This window comes from Capra hircus, chromosome 8, assembly GCF_001704415.2.
Source record: "Capra hircus breed San Clemente chromosome 8, ASM170441v1, whole genome shotgun sequence".
NCBI classification, from domain to species: domain Eukaryota; kingdom Metazoa; phylum Chordata; class Mammalia; order Artiodactyla; family Bovidae; genus Capra; species Capra hircus.
In genome coordinates, this window is record NC_030815.1 from 82847828 (window position 1) to 82864734 (window position 16907).

Sequence of the window (16907 nt, forward strand, 5' to 3'; positions counted from 1 at the left end):
TATAGTTCTGAGAAGCAACAAGAAGCCCTAATATTCACCCCAGGAGTCCCCAGGAGTCTGCAGCCTTCTGAAGTCATTCAAACCCCCAGCAGGCAACAAGGGGCACTGATGCTCAATCAGTGTGCACCACACAACCATGCTGTTAAATGCAGAAATGCTGTCATATCGTAGGTAAATGTCTGCTGTGGTGGCAGGGGTAGGGGGGCTGTAAACACCACCCCAGCCTAGCAACAACTGGATTAATGAGGGTTAATGCCTGGCTACTGGTGCAAGGGGTGGGGTGGGCATCTGTGGAAGAGGCCAGAGGCCACACTGGACAAGGGTTTTGCCTAGCACATCTCGTTTCTCACACGAACTTCAAGTGGTATGTCTGGCAACTTTCTGAGCCAGCACATTTCAAGGTGGCCATTGTGGATGTTATGGAGTGAACATCCACCCTCCCTAAGAAATACCCCCATGCCGCAGCTGAACCTCATATCCTTCTGCTAATTTACCTGTCTCTGACAGGTATGCAGCAGATAAGTGAACAGGGCAAATACCAAAAGAACAAGACCTCAAAATTCCAGATCCTGGAATATTTAGAGGCAGATGCCATGACATCTGGGATTAGCTTTAAAATCCATCATCAAATCATTCTTTACTTTGTATGTATGTTTCCAAATGTCCATAATAAAGGTAATAAATAAGTAAATCCATTTTTTAAACTATCAAAATCCCTTTCAATGTTAATTAACTTTCCCAGGGTCCTCACACCAACAAAGGGGAAAGGGAGACTCAAACCCCAGATTCTAGTTATTGTTGTCTTGCTAAACGCTTCAAGGCCAGAGTCTTTTTGGCTACTTCCCGCTACTTCCCAGGGATTTAAAGACAAATGCAAAGAAAGGAAAGTGCCAAAGGTATTACTGAGGATATCAAACATCTTGCTTTTGGAAATCCTAGTTACCTTTAAACACTTTTTTCCTTTATACACTTTTTATTTTAATGAGTACTGCAGGTTAAATATTAAAATTGTGAAGACTGCTAAGTAAGAATGAATGACTATCATCAGCTTACCTGTCGAAGGTCTCCAGTGGAGACACTAATGATAAGAGTTGGGATAATCATGAAGCAGGCATTGTAGTAAAGCACTCCATATTTCCCTAACTCCTGCAAAAGCCAAGAAAACTCCACTCAATTTTAGAAATATAAAGCGTCAGATTTCCTGGAGCCATTTATTCGCCTGGAGCTATTTATACAACCATGTACTTATGCAGAGTTAGAATACACATTCAGACCAGTTCTGTCTTTGAATATTTTCAGCAAACTTCTGGCATAAAATAAAATGCTTCAAGTATACTGCGATTTTTAAAAAAAATTTGTTTTACCCAAAAAATGAGATATAAAATGGATGGAGCTGGATGGACTCCGAGGTTCCACCAATCTTTAACATGCTAATTGTTCCCTTTTTTTTTTTAAGCATGCTATTCAGAACAGGAAGTCTGGAACAAAGTCAATAGCATTAAAAATGCTAATATAAACAAAACTTCTTAAAAACATCTGCTCCTTCTATTAAGGAACAGCAGGGTTAAAACACCAGGTATCTTGTTTCCAATCTTGCATAAATTTAATTTTCATTAAAGAGACTACATCCACCACTTTCCATACAGGGTGACATATTGTGATTCTCAAAAGGCAACAAACCCAGTTACGTAAAACTGCCATTGACAAATAAATGAAAAATGCAGTGCAGATAAAAAACAGCTCATAGGAATAAGCCTGTCCATCAAAGCAAACATCCTCGGTCAACACAAAGAACTGGGAACAAAGGAACATATGCCTGGCCCATCCTCCAGAGCTTCCTGCACAGCTGGGGTGGAGGTAAGGGCTGGGAGCTCCAACCCAGGGGCAGCCACATGGGAGGAAAGCCCATCTGCCCACCCGCCCCTCATGAAAGGGCCTTATCATTTATCCATTCCAGTGATCTAACTCCACAGAGGAGGAAACTGAGGTTTGGAGAAGTGAAGTCACATTAACCTGTCAGCCTCGTGGCTCAGATGATAAAGAATGCAGGAGACATGGGTTTGATCCCTGGGTCAGGAAGATCCCCTGGAGAAGGGAATGGCAGCCCACTCTAGTATTCTTGCCTGGAGAATTCCATGAGCTGAAGTGCCCGGTGGACTAGAGTCCATAGGGTCGTAAAGAGTCGGACACTGCTGAGTGACCTTCACTTTCACTTTCTTCAGCAATACTTGTATCTGTAACCCACATCTCCAGACTCTCAAATTAGAGTTGCTTTCAGAATACTCCTGACTTTACTTGATCACTGATGGTGATGGTAAAAAAAACTTTTAGTTTCACCTTGCCTTTCAAAATGATCCCCTTTCTATGTAGCATTCTTTCTTTGCACCCAAAATAGTGCCTGTTTTTCCATTCCTACCTAATTTTCACCCCAAATTTTGCATGACAAGGAATAACAAGATCTATGCACAGTATAATTTAAAAGAAATTAGGAATCCATAGATCATAACATGTAAATTAAATTACATGCCCGCTTTACAAGTTTATTTTTTCATGTTATTTCAGGGGTCAGATGACAAAGCCTAAAAGCCAAAGAAGTGAAAGTCTGGTACCTTTGGGTCCATTTTCTGTTTGGTGTAAACGCCATTCGCTGCCGTGAAGATATCATTCAGGAATACGAAAATATAGCCTTCCAAGTTAAAAGCAAGGTCAGAACTGGGAGGGAGAATACAAAGGAATATGATTATCAGAAACTCACAGCTTGGCCTCAAAGGCCTTCTGTTTTCTCTTTCCCTGATCAAATCCATTTGCAGTGCTGGTAAAACTGCCTTTTCTCTGGCATACTTTCCCCCTGTGTGGCGGTGAATGGCTGATTCTTCTCCCCTGCCTCCAGACAAGAACAAAATCAGGCCACCAGGAAGCCTCAACTTAATCATAACAGCTTAAAACCAGACAGACATTAACCATCTACCTTTGACTAGGAAGCCATTCTTTTGCTAATAAATCAGCATGAGCCTTGTTTTCCTAAGGGGAGTGATTTGTTCAACCCACCTGTGGCTTTTCTTATTGTGGTACACAGAGCCATCCCCAGAGTACAGCCCTCTGGAGACAGCCGGGCAGTGACAGGCCAAAGAGGTCAAAGGAGGAACTGACACTTCCATCTGGTCCCCTAACAGTTACTTTTACCACCAGTATCCTCACTATCCTGTCTATCAAAAAGGAAAGGCAGGGTCCATGTCCTCTGCTGTTGCTGCTGCTAAGTCGCTTCAGTCATGTCCGACTCTGTGCGACCCCAAAGACGGCAGCCCACCAGGCTCCCCAGTCCCTGGGATTCTCCAGGCAAGAACACTGGAGTGGGTTGCCATTTCCTTTTCCAATGCATGAATGTGAAAAGTGAAAGTGAAGTCGCTCAGTCGTGTCTGACCCTCAGCAACCCCATGGACGGCTCCTCCGTCCATGGGACTTTCTCCCCATTCTTTGAAGCCTTCTCTTCCATTTCCATTTTAAATAAACAACACTACTATAAACATATTTGAGGGGAATATGGCAAAGGGAGGAGAGGAACCAACAGCTAAGCCCAGATATGATTCATCACCTGCACTGGACCTTGCAAACAGTACCACACCCATGTCATAATTACTAAGTATGAATAATATACTTATGAATTATATATTGTCAAGGAGGTTTATTCTATCATCTTTGGGTCAGTATCTGGGGGGCCTGCAAATTTAGCTGACAATGGAGTAACAGGAAAAAAAATACAAATCATATTAAATATTTTACATGCACAGGAGTTCACAGAAAAGAAATGAAACTCAAAGAAGTGGTTAGACTATGGAGTTTATATACCACATAAACATAGCAGAGGGTGGGGGCTTCAAGGAATAAATAAATTCTGGAAAAGGCACTGGGAAATAAATAGAGGAAACTTATGGAAGATAAGGGTTATTTTAATAAGGTTTGCTTATGCTGACTCATCTTGATGCTGACTCTCTGTGTCTGGTGATAAGAACTGCTTTCCTATTCTGACTAAGGACCAGGGACACCTTCACAAAGGGAAATTTATGGTCTACTTTTATGCAGAAAAGGGGAAGGCAGAGAACTCTTCCCACACATGTTGATTCTCAATTGCCTTCAACTCAAAATAACATTTATGTCAACGTGGCACATTTTGGGGTGGCATATCCTTGTCCCCTTCAGTATCAAAATAAGATTATTTCTAACCAAAAAGAGGGAAATATGCAAAAAGTGCATCAAGATTGGAATGCAGATTAAACCAGACTTTGCCGGAAGCTTCCATTGGTATTACTTACCTACAAATATATTTGTGACATTATAATTTTAAATCATTGTAAATCAGAATTCTGTGGTTCAATCACAAAAATAGAACCTCTCAAAGGAGAGTTTTCCAAATCATGCCTACCCCATTCAGCTCAGTGTAAAGTAGAACCTGCACAGAAGATGGGCTTATTACAGAGGACTGGCATATGTTACAAGATTCTATGGAAGCTCCTGAGAGTCTAAACTGAATTATCTGGAAAATGCAAAACAGTGTAGATAAAATAAGGATTTTGTATAATCAATTAAAAAAAAAAAAAAGAATCTGCCATCCTTAGGATGGCAAAGAGTTGAACAGGCAAAAACCTGAAGTTTCCAGAGGAATGGAAAGGAAGTATTTTACTTACTTCCTCAGAGAGCCTTAGTGGAATTCTTGGAGTTTTCACATCTCCTACTTGAGGGGGACCAAGAATTCCCAACATCATCTGTTTAGGCCAGTTGTGAAAGCACAGAAGTTTGAGAAGAATTTACTTGTGTTATAGATGGGGGCAGAGTCATGGTTAACCCTCGGGATTGTCATTTAGGGGTGTTCACAGATATTCTATTTTAACTGTTATTGGCCATGCTTTGGTAACACATGTCACTTCTGGGGAAAACTTTGGAGAGTGAATGTACAATTCCCCACACATCTTCTTCCTTTCTTGATGAGAAAGAAAACCCCCTTTGAGGCAGAGGTTCCATCAGCCTGGGTCCCTGAGTAGCTATTAATGGGCAGAACACCCCCACAGCATTAACTGATGTTGGTATGTACGTGGAATGGGGGGAAAATATATTTGGTATGTTAAACAACCAAGATGTGGGGTCTATTTGTTTCAGCAGCCCAAACTGGCTCATCTATACTTGCATTTGATTAATTAATTTGAGTGACAGCAAAGAAAGGTGGGGTTACAGCTGGCCTGCAGCTAAGACTGCACTCATTACCCATAAGAAGGTTATCCATTCTGTGGGTGCTGAGGAAAGAAAAAGTCGAGAATTACTACTCCAAGCTGGCTCTTGGGTAGAAGTCAGATGTTTCAGGAAACACTATTTACCCTTTCAGCTCTTTAGAGTTATCACATATGTTAAATATGAGCTGAATTCCTACTAACCGCTTCTGGAAATGTGCCTTCACACACACAGTACCTGAACTGCCATTCTTCATCAAAGACTTACATTTTTATAAACTAATTTCTGTAAAAGTCTTCAATGATTCTAAGTCAGTGGTTTTCAAACTGAGCTCCAAGAAACCTAGAAAAGAGAGGAGGCCCAGTGGAGACCTCAGAGCCCTGGAGGAGGAAGGCACTTTCAATAGAACAAATCCCATTTTTAGCTACTTTATGTATCTTATTATGTTTGAACAAAAGTCTTCATGACCAAAACTTAGGCTCTAAGTGTGGCTGCTTAATGTCTGGACCAGCAATGAAACCAAACAGGCCAGCTCAGACATAGCTAGAATTGGAGAAGAGGAAATTACAGATAAAAATTCAAATAGTAAACCCTGGCCTAGGTAAAGGACTAAACACATTTATAACAATAATTTGTTGTTCAGTTTCTAAGTCATGTCTCACTCTCTGCAACTGCATGACCACAGCACACAAGGCTTCCTTGTCCTTCACTGTCTCCCAGCATTTGTTCAAATTCATGTCCATTGAGTTGGTGATGCTATCTAACTATCTCATCCTCTGCCATCCCCTTCTCCTTTTGCCTTCAATTTTTCCTAGCATCAGGGTATTTTCCAATGAGTCATCTCTTTGCATCATGTGGCCAAAGTATTGGAGCTTCAGCTTCAGCGTTAGTCTTTCCAATGAATATTCAGGGTTGATTTCCTTTAGGATTGACTGGTTTGATGTCCATGCAGTCTAAGGGACTTTTAAGAGTGTTCCCCAGCACCACAGTTCAAAAGCATCAATATTTTGGCGCTCAGCTTTCTTTATGGTCCAACTCTCACACTGGTACATGACTATTGGAAAAATCAGCTTTGACTATATGGACCTTTGTTGGCAAAATGATGCCTCTGCTTTTTAATACGCTATTAGGTTTGTCATAGCTTTTCTTCCAAGGAGCAAGCGTCTTTTAATTTCATCACTGCAGTAACCATCCACAGTGGTTTTGGAGCCCAAGAAAAGAAAATATGTCACTGTTTCCACTTTTTCCCCTATTTGCAATATAGCAATAATAAACATCATTATTATTGCTAATATCTGTCACTGTCTACTAGAATGGAAACTCCATGAAGGTAAGAATTCTTGTCTGTTTTATTAACTGCTAGATTCTTTAGCACATAGAATGATGCTTGGCATACAGTAAATGCTGCAACATGTTTCTGTTGGACTCAGCCATAAATTAGAGTGAATCCTGGCTCACTATTACATTTAATTCTCACAAGTGACTGTATTAGGGGGATGCTATTCTAATCTTCACTTAACAGTCAAAATAACTGAGATACAGGGAGGTTGAGTAGCTTGTTCTCAGTTATACAGCTGGTAAGTGAGGAGACTGGGACTTCCCTGGTGGCTCAGACGGTAAAGCGTCTGTCTACAATGCGGGAGACCTGGGTTCAATCCCTGGGTTGGGAAGATCCTCTGGAGAAGGAAATGGCAACCCCCTCCAGTACTCTTGCCTGGATAATTCCATGGACAGAGGAGCCTGGTAGGCTACAGTCCATGGGGTCGCAAAGAGTCGGACACGACTGAGTGACTTCACTTCACTTCAAGTGAGGAGACTAGAATAAGGTTCCAGACATCCTGGCTCTGTAGCCCACACCACTAATTTGCAATTGATGATCCAGAACTCTTGTTTCTAAATGAGTTAATGAAACTAGTTTAACTGAAATTCCTCCAACCTTTTCTTTCTTCCCTGCACTTCATGTAGGCTTTTCTCTTCGATTGCTGTGGTACCTCCATATCCACAGGGGATTGGTTCCAGGACCCCACACCTCTAACCCCTCCACGTGCAGAACCCAAATCTGTGCATACTCAGGCCCCTGATATAAATCGATGTGCAAAGTTTGTATGTAACCTATGTTGTTGGTGTTAGTCTTTCAGTCGTGTCTGACTCTGTGACTCCATGGACTGTAGCCCATGGCTCCTCTGTCCATGGAATTCTCCAGGCAAGAATACTAGAGTGGGTAGCCATTCCTTTCTCCAGGGGATCTTCCTGACCCAGGGATCAAACCTGGGTCCCCTGCATTGCAGGTGAATTCTTTTACGATTTGAGCCACGAGGGAAGCCCTGATCTATGTACACCCTCCCATATACTTTAAATCATCTCTAGATTACTTATAATACTTAATACAATGTAAATACCATGTAAATAGTTGCCAGTGCACAGCAAATTCAAGTTTTGCTTTTGGGGATTTTCTAGAATTAAAAAAATATATTTTTGATCCATACCTGGTTAAATCCATAGATGCAAAAGCCTCAGATACAAATAGCTAAATGTATCATAAATGAGGAAACAGGCACAGAGAGGCTAAGAAAGAGCTAACAGACAGGAGGGTTAGGTTTCCAACCCAAGAAAAGTAACTACACACATACTTTAAACACTGTGCTATAAAAGGAGTCTGAGTGCCTGCTTTCAGATGCAAACTTGAAGTCCTTATTCCTGGTCAGACTTATTAATGAATAAGATAGCAGTCATACACTGGTATTGGCTCATGTCCCAAACATACAAATACATTTAATGAGAGTATTCCACCCTTGGAAATATTGACCGCTAAGTCATTACTGGAGGATAAAACAAATCAGCATATAAGGGCTTTATAAATCTGTTATATTCTTAGCCTAAGAACATCTCAAAACTCTTGGTAAAATTTTTATATTGAAGACAAACATTCAGTAATAAAAGTACACAGTTCATTTCTTTTATGAAGAAAAGCTGTATTAATATCTTGTAATGCTCGCTATACATATTTCTCGGAAATGATCTGGACAACTTGGAACTCAGTTTGACTTTCACAGTAATATATGAAGGTTCCACTAACATCAACAGATTTGTCTCTTAGCTGTTCAATTCAACTGCAACCAGATGGAAAATGAAAAATGAGGACAGGGCCAGGCCTGTTGTCAAAGACACAAAGGAGTTATTGAGCAGAAATAGTCCAAAGTCTTACCCAGCTGCTATGAAAGCACCAAGAATGATGGCAAAGACACTGACAATGATGTTCAAGGAATATTGTTTCCTGTAATAAATAAATAGTGGAGGATAGATAGGTAGATAGATAAAGAAAAGGAGGAGGAGAGGAAAAATACAAATTATACTTTTAAATAAACTGAGAATAGACATTGTTAACAGTTTTATAGCTACCATAAAATCTAATGGACAATGCTTTATGTAAAAAGAGCACTAAAAGCACATTAAATGGATTAGTAAATCAAACCAAATTTACTCTATTTCTTAAATATTTGTCTTAATCTAATTACAAATGTTATTTCTCTGTTCTCACTAGAGAGATGCTGGGACAAAATGCATAAAAGGTGAAGTGAGTCAGAAACAGAAAGATAAATATTGTATTCTCATATACAGAACCTAGAAAAATGGTACTGAAGAATTTATTTACAGGGCAGCAGTGGAGAAACAGACATAGAGAACAGATTTATGGACATGGAGAGAGGGGAGGAGAGGGTGAGATGTATGGAAAGAGTAACATGGAGACTTACGTTACTATATGTAAAACAGATAGCCAACAGCAATTTGCTGTATGGCTCAGGAAACTCAAACAGGGGCTCTGTATCAACCTAGAGGGGTGGGATGGGGGGGGAGATGGGAGGGAGGTTCAAAAGGGAGGAGATATATGTATACCTATGGCTGATTCATGTTGAGGTTTGACAGAAAACAGCAAAATTCTGTAAAGCAATTATCCTTCAATTAAAAAAAAAAAAAGCAGAAGAGCTCCTGCTGGTAGGTCTAGTTGGTTTATACTTTTATCAAGCATCCAAAGATTAAGATAAAATTCAATAGTAAAGCTTAGAACACTGGACCATCATCCTAATTTCATTGTTTAGTAATCTCCACAGCAAAACCAAGAATCACCATTTTAGAGTCAACCTGAATATGTTTACATGAAAATTTTAAACCAACATTATAAGAATTAATTTATTCTGACATTACATCATAATTACTGCATCAGAATGAATTTCCCTGATCTCCTGCACACCTACTATAGTATAGCACACATCCTATACATGTGGACAACTTTTCCTTGCCATTCCAGAATCAGTGTATATTCCATTCAGCTCAGAAAACAGATTTACATCTGCTTTGCAGGGGTTGGTTTTTTTAGAATTTTCTACTACACGTGCATATTATTTGTCTATATAAAATTATAACTTAAAAAAAAACACTCATAACATGTTAAGAAATCATGGAAATAGGAGTCTGCTTTTAAATGAATAAACCATTGGCCCTTAAGTTATTTCAACAAGCACTTCAAACCAACTATTTGTAAAGATGACTAGATGTTGAGAATTTGCTAGGTAAAAATAATGTGGGCGTGTGGGGAAAGGACACCAAAGGAAGAGAGGGAAAAAAAAAAAATCACCCGAGTATGATGGTTTCCAGCAGTAAAGTAAGTGGAATGGTAAATTTCCTGAGCACAGTGAACATCGGCAAGCTGTCAGAAAAGAATCAAGTATAATAACATCAGACACCAAGTACTTTTTTAATGTTTTACATTTTCAATTAAGCCCATTAATTTTCTAAATTAAATATAAAGAGTTAACTTTAATTATCACGTATATTACTAAGTCATATAAAATAATAAAAAGAAATGGAAATTTAATAATTTCATGCCACTTTTACTTATTAGCAATTCAAAATATCATACTATCTGACTACTACAAAGTGTTCAAACTACAAAGATTGTGTTAAAAGATTATATGCAATGTGAACCTATACACCCTTTGACAAAACAAGTTAGGACTAAGTATGGACAGTCCTAACCTCAGATCTAATCACTTCTTGTTAGGAAACTTACCCTAAGATAATAACCCAAAGAAAAGAAAAAATTCATGTGCACAAAGATGTTCACTGCAGTAGTGTCTTTGGGGAAAATATCAGAAACAATCTAAATATTAGACAAGGCAATGATCAAACAAATTCGGGTTAAATCCACTTGAGGGAACATTATGCACTAATCCTATAATATAAAACTTCACCACTCTTAGAAAACAAACGTTAAATAAATCAAGGAGGTAACGAAACTATGTAGAGCCTACAACTGTAATAAGATACATTCTATGTACAGAAAGAGACTGAAAGTGAATATTTAAAATAGGATAAAGTTATGGGTAATTTTCCCCAAAAACTTTATGTAGAAGGCCACATTCACTGCCTTTTAAAAATACTTATGAGCCTTTCACTCAAAACCCAGAGATTCCAGGACACAGCTCAATGCACAGCCACAGACTGCCAGGGCTGGAAAAACCCACCTCCATCTGTTTCCAGTGTGACTCTCAGAAGATGTGACCTAAAGAAGGAAAGTCAGAACCTTAAGGGAGAGGGGGCAGCTCCTCCTGACCAGACCTTCAGAGGGGTTTCCCACAACAACCAGAGAGCAGTGCAGAAAGAATTTTCAGGAACTTTATATCCACACTTAAAGATGTCTTATGAGACTGGTTTGAATGGCCTTTTTCAAAGCAAGATTTTTAAAAAGTCATTATTTTCAATTAAATTCAAAAAAATACTTTTAGATGATGCCTTTTAAAAGCAGCAAGGGAAATCCCTCGTGGTCCAGTGGTTTGGACTCTGCACTCTCAGTGCCAAAGACATGGGTTCGAGCCCTAGTTGGGGAACGAATATCCCATAAGCTGTACATTGTGGCCAAAAAGAAAAAATAATAATAAAAAAATAAAAGCAGATATGGATACTTAATAGTAAAAAGCTGAATGTTCTTCCCCTAAGATCAGAAATAAGACTAGGATGTTTGCTCTCACCACTATATCTATTTCATATTGCACTTGAATTTCTAGATAGGGCAATTAGTCCAAAAAAATTTAAAAAAAGCATATAGTTTGGAAAAAAGAAAAGAAAGTTGTCTCTATTTTCAGATGATATATATATATATATATATCTAGAAACTCCTAAGAAATCCACCATAAAATTATTAGAACAAATGAAATAAGTATGCATGAAAAGAATATACAAAAATTAATTGCACTTCTATATACTAGCAATGAGCAACCCAAAAAGGAAATGAGCAATCCAAAAAGGAAATGAACAACTCCATTCATGATAGCATCAAAAAGAAAAAAATTCTTAGGAGTAACTTAACAAAAGCAGTGTAAGAACTGGAATACACTACAAACTACCAAATATTGTTAAAGGATGAAAGAAGATTAAATGGAAAGACACTCCATGCTATGGAACAGAGACTTAATGTTGTTAAAATGGAAATACTTCTCAAATAAATCTATAGATTCAACACAATCCCTATCAAAATTTCAACCACCTTTTCATCCAGCAATGGACAGACTAATTTTAAAATCAGTGTGGAAATACAAGAAAACCAACAAACCAAAACAATCTTGAAAAAGAAGAACAAAGTTGGTGAGCCCAATTTCAAAACTTACTACAAAGCTACAATTTTCAGTATTATCTAGTACCGGTTTAAAGTTAAACATTTAATCAAAGCATTAAGATTGAAAATCAAGAAAGAAATCTTTCTAATTAATTAGAAATGTTAAATTAATTTTTAACAAGGGTACCAAGACCATACAATGGGGAAATAACAGTCTTTCAATAAATAACACTGAAACAACTCAACATTCATAAGCAAAAGAATGATTTTGGACCCCTACCTCACTCTATATGTAAAAAATTATCTCAAAATATATCAAAGACCTAAATATAGGAAAACTAAGGCAATGGCACCCCACTCCAGTACTCTTGCCTGGAAAATCCCATGGACAGAGGAGCCTGGTAGGCTGCAGTCCATGGGGTCGCTGAGGGTCGGACACATCTGAGCGACTTCACTTCCACTTTTCACTTTCATGCATTGGAGAAGGAAATGGCAACCCACGCCAGTGTTCTTGCCTGGAGAATCCCAGGGACAGGGGAGCCTGGTGGGCTGCCGTCTATGGGGTTGCACAGAGTCAGACACGACTCAAGCGACTTAGCAGCAGGAGCCACATAAAACTCTTAAATGAAAGAATAGGATTATATCTTTATGACCCTGGATCAGGCAAAGTTTTCTTAGACACAATACCAAAAGCACAGCAACAATAACAAAAAATAGATATATCAGACTTTACCAAAATGTAAATGTTTATAAATAGATAAAGAACATATGATAGGTCCAAACAGTAGAATCTTATACCATCTTACTAAGGAATGAAATTTTGATACATGCTACAACATGGATGAAACTTAAAAACATCACACTAACTGAAATAAACTGGACATAATAAAATGACAAATATTGTATGATTCCATTTGTATGAAATATCTAGAACAGGCAAATTCATAGAGACAGTAAGTAAAACAGATTACCAGGGCTGGGGGGAGGGGGAATGGGGCATTATTGTTTAATGATACAGAATTTCTGTTGGGGATGATGAAAACTTCCTGGAAATAGGTAGTGGTGATGGTTGCTCAAGATTGTGTATATATGTAATAAACTGTCCACTTAAAAATGGTTAAAATGTTTAGATTAGGTATGTTTAACTTTAATTATTAACTAAATTTTTAAAACCTTAAAACTTTTGTGCTTCGAAGCACACCATCAAGAGAGTAAAAAGACAATCCACAGAATACAAGAAAATTTTGCAATCATGTACATAATAAAGCACCTGTATCTAGAATATATAAAGACTTAAAACTCAATAATAAAAAGATAAATAACCCTATTAAAAATAGGCAAAGGACTTGAATAGACATTCCTCCAAAGAAGCCATATAAATGGCTGATAAGCACACGAAAAGGTGGTCAGTATCATTAGTCATCAGGGAAACGCAAATCAAAACCACAGTGAGATACCACTTCACAGCCACTGCAACAGCTATAATCAAAAAGACAGACAATAACAAATTTGGCAAGAATGTAGAGAAATTGAAACCCTCATACATTGCTGATGGGAAAGTAAAATGGTACAGTCACTTTGGAAAATAGTTTGGCAGTTCCTCAAAATGTTAAACACATATGACTCAGCAATCCCACTCCCAGGTATGGACCTAGTTGATGGCACTTAATGGGGCCCAAAACCATGAAGGCATCTTGGTCTTTCTTTTTCTCATACACTGTATGTTATTAATCAGGACACTGTGTTAGCCCTTCCTTCCAAATATATCCAGCACCCATACTATGGCCTCAATCTTATAACAAAAATAAGTAGGGGACCCTTGGAGAAATGGCAGAAAAAGTCTGATAAACCTGGACATCATGTGCCAGGAAGCAAGGAAGTAATTTAAAGACTACTGGAGTCCTAGAACATAGAAGTCAACTCTAAGAGCTCCCACTGACCTGAGATGATACAATTTAAGCATCAAAAGATGCGTATAATGAACTAAAACATTAGGTAAATGAAACAAATAGCTCAATGGAACAGAATAGAGAACCCAGAAATAAACCCACACAAACAGAGTCAACTGATCTCTGACAAAGCAGTAAATACAGTTCAAGGGAGAAAGGCCAGCCTTTCAAGAAATGGTTTTCAAACAACCGGACATCTAAATGTTAAAAAAAAAACAAAAAACAAAAAACTGAATCTAGAGACAGGCTTTATACCTATCACAAAACTTAACTTCAAAATGGACCATACACCTAAATGTAAAACATAAAACCTCTGGAAGATAATGTAGGAGAAAATCTAGAGGACCCTGGTTTGGTAATGAGTTTTTAGATAAAATATCAAAGGCATAATCCATGAAAGAAAAAAAATGATAGTGGAACGTCATTAAAATGTAAACCCCTGCTCTGAGAAACAGTGTTAAGAGAATGAAAAGGCAAGCTATAGACTGAGAGAAAATATTTGCAAAGTGCATATCTCATATGGGACTTGTAAATAACAATTCATGAGTTAATAATGCTGGTAAAAAAAAAACAAAAAAAAAAAACAAAAAACAGCAGTTCACTACTGAAGGTGACACAACACTGGTTTATTTCTCTGGCTGCTTAAAAATAAAGCTTTTATCCTGCCTTTCCTGTATGAAATGGTGAATGGAAATTTGTAATCAGGAGGAGAAGGGGACGACAGAGGATGAGATGGCTGGATGGTATCACTGACTCGATGGACGTGAGTCTGAGTGAACTCCGGGAGTTGGTGATGGACAGGGAGGCCTGGCATGCTGCGATTCATGGGGTCGCAAAGAGTCAGACATGACTGAGCGACTGAACTAAACTGAACTGAGGAAGTTTAGATAATAACTGCAGAAGGGGAGATATAGTTTAGAAAATCATCATTTTTCAATCTGTAATGAAATAATGGATCTACACAATGATCATCAATGTGTGCTAACCTCATTAGGTAAAAAATTGATGGGGAACATTCTAATGAAGGGACCAGACTGACCCCTTAAAATCATTAAAGATAGAATTTTTGATCAATTAATTATCATTAAAAGTGGGATAAAACATTATGTGCCCTATGAGGTGATGCAGAAGAAAGAACCCAACATCACTAATAAACTGATCTTGCCTGAAAAACTGAATCTGAATTTGACTAAGCCTCTAGAGCCAACTTCCAGTTTACTGAAAACAGGGGAGACAGAAACATACCAGATGCCACCATGTATAAGCAATTTCCTTCCTTCCTCCTCAGTCTTACTTGCTGAAAGCCTTCATCTTCCTCTTCTGCTACGCATGCAGAAAAGTATTGAAGAACACCTCTAATAAAGATGTTCCTAGATCACTGAAAAAAAAAAGAAGCCCTCATCTACCCAGATCCCCAGTGCAAGAGCTGGGCAGCTATCAGGGTAACTGAAGGCACTCCCACGCTGCAAGTGTGCTCAGAGACAGGCCAAGGGGTTACATGGCAATACAGCAATAGCACTTGCCACAGGAAGCTTTAATACAAATTTGGAAATTAAGGAAAATTGGTTGATGTAATCCCAGAAAGAAACAACTAAAAGGTATAATCAGAAACAGGATTGCACATTTTGTTTTTCACAACCACCACAATCTGCCCTTTCCAAACAAGAGTGAAAGGCAACAGGTTCTATGTACTTTCTCCTTCTGGTTTACTTCCTACCTGCCTCTTTTCTACTCTTCCTGTACTAACAGACTTTATTCCACTTCTGTCACCCTTTGCATAAACTTGATTTTCTCATTATTCACATCTTTTTCATAAGGTTCATGACCCGAATGTCTATTCATTAGGCTACATATTTCACACCACATTTTCCAATTTATAGGATGACTTGTTCATTGTACACTTCCATTTTCATTTTTATAGGGACTATTAACAAAGTCCCTATTTTATAGTCAAAGGACTGTAAAATAAATGCAGATGCAAACTTCAGAAATATGTATCACATACTTGAAAATACTATCTGTCATTAATTTTTCCTCATACCAAACTTGAACTACACAAAAACTGAGAGTGTTCCTGCTTTTATAAAACTGTGATGGAATCAAAAGTTACACAGAACCACATTCGTATAAATGAATCTTCCCGGAAAATCATATGTTCTCTATCTTGATTTCTACAGATCTCACATTCTATCTTCAGACTTGGACATAAAGAAAACTATATCAGCTTTTTAACATTTCTAAAGCATTATCAAACTCAAAACTACCTTATTTCCTTAAATTATGAAATATTATTATCTTCCATATCGCCCAAGCAATATCTTGAAAAATCAAAGTTTATCTCTGTGACACTAAAAGGAAACTAGTGAAGAACTGACAATCAACCATTATTCTGCACTCTACCTTAATTTACTTGTGCTTGCTAATCCACTTATGTGGTTTCCAACGTAGAGGAGCGGCAGAGGAAACAGCTTCAATAAAAAAAAAAAGAGAAAGAATATTTGGTTAGAACTCCAATAACATTTTCCTTTATCAATAAAGATGGTGACACTCAATCCCCATTAGAAAGCAAATCATTCAGAGTTCCTTTCCTTGCAATGACTGAATTTTCCAGAATCCAGAACACATACAAGTTTCTCCATGTGATCAAAAAATAGGTATGCAGTGATATCCCCAATCCTGGTGGTGGTGGGGAAGGTGGATAGAAACAGAAATTTTGGTCTTGCCCATATTAGTAGACCGTTTCCCTAAAACAAAGCTCTGAACAAGCACCTCTCTTGGGCAGAGACCTCTAGCTAGGTTGGTGAGTTGAGGATGGGTGCTTATAGTTTATAAACTCTATAAATATAGATCATGGATGAGGTTCATAAAGCCATTGAAAAAGTGTGCAAACTTCTGCTATCTAGGCATATAAGCACTTTTCTGGATGAAGACAAAGGTTCATATCTCACTGACGTGTCAAATAGTTAGTGATGTTTTCAAAAAGCTGTGTATGCTGGCCGTATTACTTTGTCTTAAAGGCCTAGAATAAATAAATATCTAACAAGGTTAAACAATGTAGCCTGTTCTTCCAAGAAGCAAGCATCTTTTAATTTCATGCTTGCAGTCACCATCTGCAGTGATTTTTGGAG

At 38.1% G+C, this 16907-nt stretch overlaps 1 protein-coding gene across 4 annotated transcripts in view; it reads right to left on the bottom strand.

Annotated features, from left to right (window-relative positions):
• Positions 1 to 16907, bottom strand: part of SLC35D2 (solute carrier family 35 member D2) — a 58536-nt gene that overhangs the window by 20015 nt on the left and 21614 nt on the right. For 2 of the 4 annotated variants that reach the window (XM_018052478.1, XM_018052476.1), the window contains exons 4-8: positions 16180 to 16247; positions 9854 to 9925; positions 8426 to 8494; positions 2610 to 2712; positions 1054 to 1146 (exon numbers count right to left, since the gene is read on the bottom strand). In XM_018052478.1, the coding sequence (XP_017907967.1) occupies positions 1054 to 1146; positions 2610 to 2712; positions 8426 to 8494; positions 9854 to 9925; positions 16180 to 16247 (405 nt within the window). The remainder of the gene's footprint in view (positions 1 to 1053; positions 1147 to 2609; positions 2713 to 8425; positions 8495 to 9853; positions 9926 to 16179; positions 16248 to 16907) is intronic. The other 2 variants (XM_018052477.1, XM_018052479.1) reach the window with 2 other exon arrangements.